Source organism: Octopus bimaculoides, chromosome 7, assembly GCF_001194135.2.
Source record: "Octopus bimaculoides isolate UCB-OBI-ISO-001 chromosome 7, ASM119413v2, whole genome shotgun sequence".
NCBI classification, from domain to species: domain Eukaryota; kingdom Metazoa; phylum Mollusca; class Cephalopoda; order Octopoda; family Octopodidae; genus Octopus; species Octopus bimaculoides.
Window position 1 is genome coordinate 30,081,316 of NC_068987.1, and position 4,071 is coordinate 30,085,386.

The following is a 4,071-nucleotide window of genomic DNA, read 5'->3' on the forward strand; positions in this document are numbered from 1 at the left end:
TTCAGTCCCACTGTACAACACTTTGTACAGTCCACTACCGTGGCTTCAGACCGACCAAAGCCTTGTGAGTGGATTTGATAGACAGAAACTGAAAGAAGCTCTTGTATATACATATGTATATGTCTGTGTGTGTGTGTGCCTTCGTGTATGTGTTTGTTCCCCATCACTGCTTGACAACTGATGTTGGTGTGTTTACATCCCTGTAGCTTAGCAGTTTGGCAAAAGAGACTGATAGAATAAGTACCAGGCTTTAAAAAAAAAATAAGTGTTGGGGTTGATTCATTCAACTAAAATTGTTTTCAAGCAGTACTCCAGCATGGCTGCAGTCAAATGACTAAAACAAGTATAAATGATAAATAAAAAAGATAATATGTATATACATATTCTGTTGTGTCTGGGGAAAGTCATATATATATACCCATCCATTTGTCATTCTCACCCTGAGAAATGCAACGAACAGATGATTGAGCCATTAGAAACTTAAAACCAATTCACTAATTGTGATTTATAATTGATAATAAATAAATGTTATAATACAAGGAAGGGAGAGAATAATTGACAAATTTAATTTCTAACTTGTTTATAACAAAATTTCATGATGTATTTGGCTTAGTGCTTTTTTTTTTTTTTCAAATGTCCAATGATAAGTTCATAATTTTATCATCATGTATCAAGCACTGGTACCAAGCCTCTTGGATTCAGTTTTAAAAATTCTTCAGTCTTGTTATAAGGATCAATTTTTTCATATTTAAAAGGAATTCCTTTCTCCAAGAGACCAATCCAGACTCCTTGGTAAAATGTCCATGATAAATTCTTTACATTATTTTAACCCTATAAAGCCTAACTGAAGCTGAAAAATGTTTTATATGTGATACAAATAAACCCTGTAATGGTGGTGATGAATTCTTTTCTCTGCATTACAATATCAGTTACCAAAATGTCACCAAATTGTTTTGCACATATTTTCTCCAAATTTTGGCAAGAGAGTGACACAAAAATATCCCCTATTCTTCCCTTCAAAATCAAATTAGGTAATGTAAATATTCCATATAATTATCTTTTGTAAATTCCTGATAACACTCATATTTCTCTTGTGAAGCATTTCCAGAGTGTAAAAGCAGCTTCAGGATGTTGAAGTACCTCCAGGTATATAAAGAGGGTGATGTAGTGCTGTACCAGAGTTTAGTCATTCATTATACCCAAAACTGATAGATCTGAATATATATATATTTGCTTTTCTACTGCTCTAAACAAGGTACAATGACACTATGTCCTTAGCAAAGAAGGAAATGTTATCCATGTGATTTGATGTCAGTACTTTATATAGATGTAGTTATGATTGAAGGTCTCAGGCATATCAGCTTCGTTAATGGCATACCATTTAGACTCAAGCACTCTAGAATAATGGAGATACAAATGTAGAGGCAAGCATGATCACATCTATCACTGGGAACATTTATATCAACCTGTGGCCTGCAGGAATTTCTGAGTGGCACACTTAAAGGAAAATTATCTGGAATTTTTTCAGTAGTTTGGCCTACTCAATAATGAGCTGCATCTCATGTAACCCATTTATCAAAATTATGGCCGTTGCCAGTACTGTGTGACTGGCCCTCGTGCCGGTGGCATGTAAAAGCACCCACTACACTCTCGGAATGGTTGGCGTTAGGAAGGACATCCAGCTGTAGAAACTCTGCCAGATCACATTGGAGCCTGGTGCAGCCTTCTGGCTTGCCAGTCTTCAGTCAAATCGTCCAACCCATGCTAGCATGGAAAGTGGACGTTAACCAATGATGATGATGATTGCCCATGCCTGTTTTAAATTATTACTTACCCCACTACAAATAGCAGGGAAATATCAACCAGAAAATCAGTCATAAAAAAAAAATCGATACAATTAATGATGTAAATCTAGATATACTATGTCAGTTAAAAACAAGCTGGAAAACATTTTGATCACTGGTCTACTCATTCATCAAGGTGACTGAAGCTAAACAATAACAACAATGATTAATATACAGCTAACAGAGAAGCAAATAATACTGATTTAGAAATTTACATAACAAATTTTAGATATTTCTCAAAAATTTATTTACTACTTTGATTACATAATTTGAGGGAAAAAACACGACAAAAAATACAAAGCTATATTTAAAAAGTAATTCATAAAATATAGGCTTGCTTTAAAAATGTGATATATGGTATTGATACTTCATTAATGAATCCTTCAGGCAACTTGTTCTATTTTTTTACATATTTATCAAAACCTGGGATCAATTTGTCTATCTCAACAAGAGTAGGTTTCACACTCTCCCTGTTAAGACAAGCAGTGAGCCATTTCTGGAACCGAGGATACCAATCAAGATCAGATGGTATTTCAAAACTTTTATAATGTTTCAAAACTGGCAGCCTTTGCATCCATGGAAGCAGCATCATATCAACAAATGAAAATGTGTCCCCCATGAAAAATTTTCCAGTTGGAGACATGGCTTTCACAAAACCTCCAGTATTTTCAACAAAAGATTTCTGTGTCTCACCAAGCTTTTCAGGATCTGATTTCAGAATAGCAAAAAATAATGGAATTATTTTACTTGCAGCATAATCACCCCAAATACGAACTTGAGCCTTATCATAGGGTTGTTCCATCATAATTTTGGGTTTTTGGGGCCAAGCTTCATCAATATATTCCATACATACAGCAGATTCATAAATAATTTTATCATCATGTATCAGCACTGGTACCAAACCTCTTGGATTCAGTTTTAAAAATTCTTCAGTCTTGTTATAAGGATCAATTTCTTCATACTTAAAAGGAATTCCTTTCTCCAGGAGAGCAATCCAGACTCTTTGGCAAAATGGACAATACCAGGAACTTGCAAACCTGAGTGATGTGGAATCAGACATTTTAAAAAACGAAACCTAAAAAAAAAGAAAGAGAAAAAAATATTCACAGAACACTGACCATTCAGAATTTATATTAATTCTTAATTACTATAAATTACCAAAATAATTATAGTTTATGAATCTTACACCAATGTCTATCCTCCTTGGCATTAATCAGGAACTTTTTTATACTTTATTTCTTTACACTCCATATTTCTGCTTCTTGAATTTATCTTTTATTTGTTTCAATCATTAGACTATAGCCAAGCTGGAGCACAACCATTTTTAGTTGAATAAATCAAACCCAGTACTTATTTCTTTTATTTTAAGACTGGTATTTATTCTATCAGTCTCGGGCCAAATTGCTAATTTACAAGGACATAAACACACCAACACCAGTTATCAAGTGGTGATGGGGAACAAACACACACACACACACACACTCACATATGTACAATGGGCTTCCTTCAGTTTCCATCTATCAGATCCACACACAAAGCTTTAGTCAAACTGAGGTGATAGTAGAAGACACTTGCCCAAGGTGCCACACAGTGACACTGAACCCAGAACCATGTGGTTGGAAAGTAAGCTTCTTACTGCACAGCCACACCTGCACCTATAAATAAAATTTTCTAATAATTTCTAAAATACAAAAGGAAAGATTTGGCACAAATAATAATCTGATAGACTAAATGCTTTGCTTTACAGGATTTAGTTTTAACCTGCTTAGTCTAGAATTCAAATCCTACAGTTTCCTTTTGTTTGAAACGTCAGTAAAATAAATAATAACCATATAAGTATTCACTAGACAAAATACACTCTATACTAGTTTGTGGCCTTCTGCCTACACAAAAATATCAATAAGATATAACCATACTGATTCTTATTTCTCAAAACTTTTTCAATAGATTCTAAATTTCACTAATAAAAATGTACAATGATGAGATCAATCATATTGGTTTCAAATTTTGGCATGAAGTCAGCAATATCGGGAAGCAGGTAAGTCAATTACATCAACCCCCAGTGCTCAACTGGTACTTATTTCATTGACCCTGAAAGGATAAAAGGCAAAATTGACTCTAGCAGAATTTGAACTCAAAATGTAAAGCCAGATGAAATGTCACTAAGCATTTTGGCTTGGCATGCTAACAATTCTGCCAACTCACTGCCAATCATATTAACTTCACA

At 34.1% G+C, this 4,071-nt stretch overlaps 2 protein-coding genes across 4 annotated transcripts in view; one reads left to right on the forward strand and one right to left on the reverse strand.

The window, feature by feature from the left end:
- Positions 1-4,071, forward strand: part of LOC128248358 (uncharacterized) — a 62,105-nt gene that overhangs the window by 5,119 nt on the left and 52,915 nt on the right. The gene's annotated exons all lie outside the window — the stretch shown is intronic.
- LOC106883196 (uncharacterized) overlaps positions 2,068-4,071 on the reverse strand; it is a 72,215-nt gene continuing 70,211 nt past the window's right edge. For all 3 annotated transcript variants that reach the window (XM_052969482.1, XM_014934118.2, XM_014934117.2), the window contains exon 2: positions 2,068-2,919. In XM_052969482.1, the coding sequence (XP_052825442.1) occupies positions 2,242-2,919 (678 nt within the window). In that variant the 3' untranslated portion in view covers positions 2,068-2,241. The remainder of the gene's footprint in view (positions 2,920-4,071) is intronic.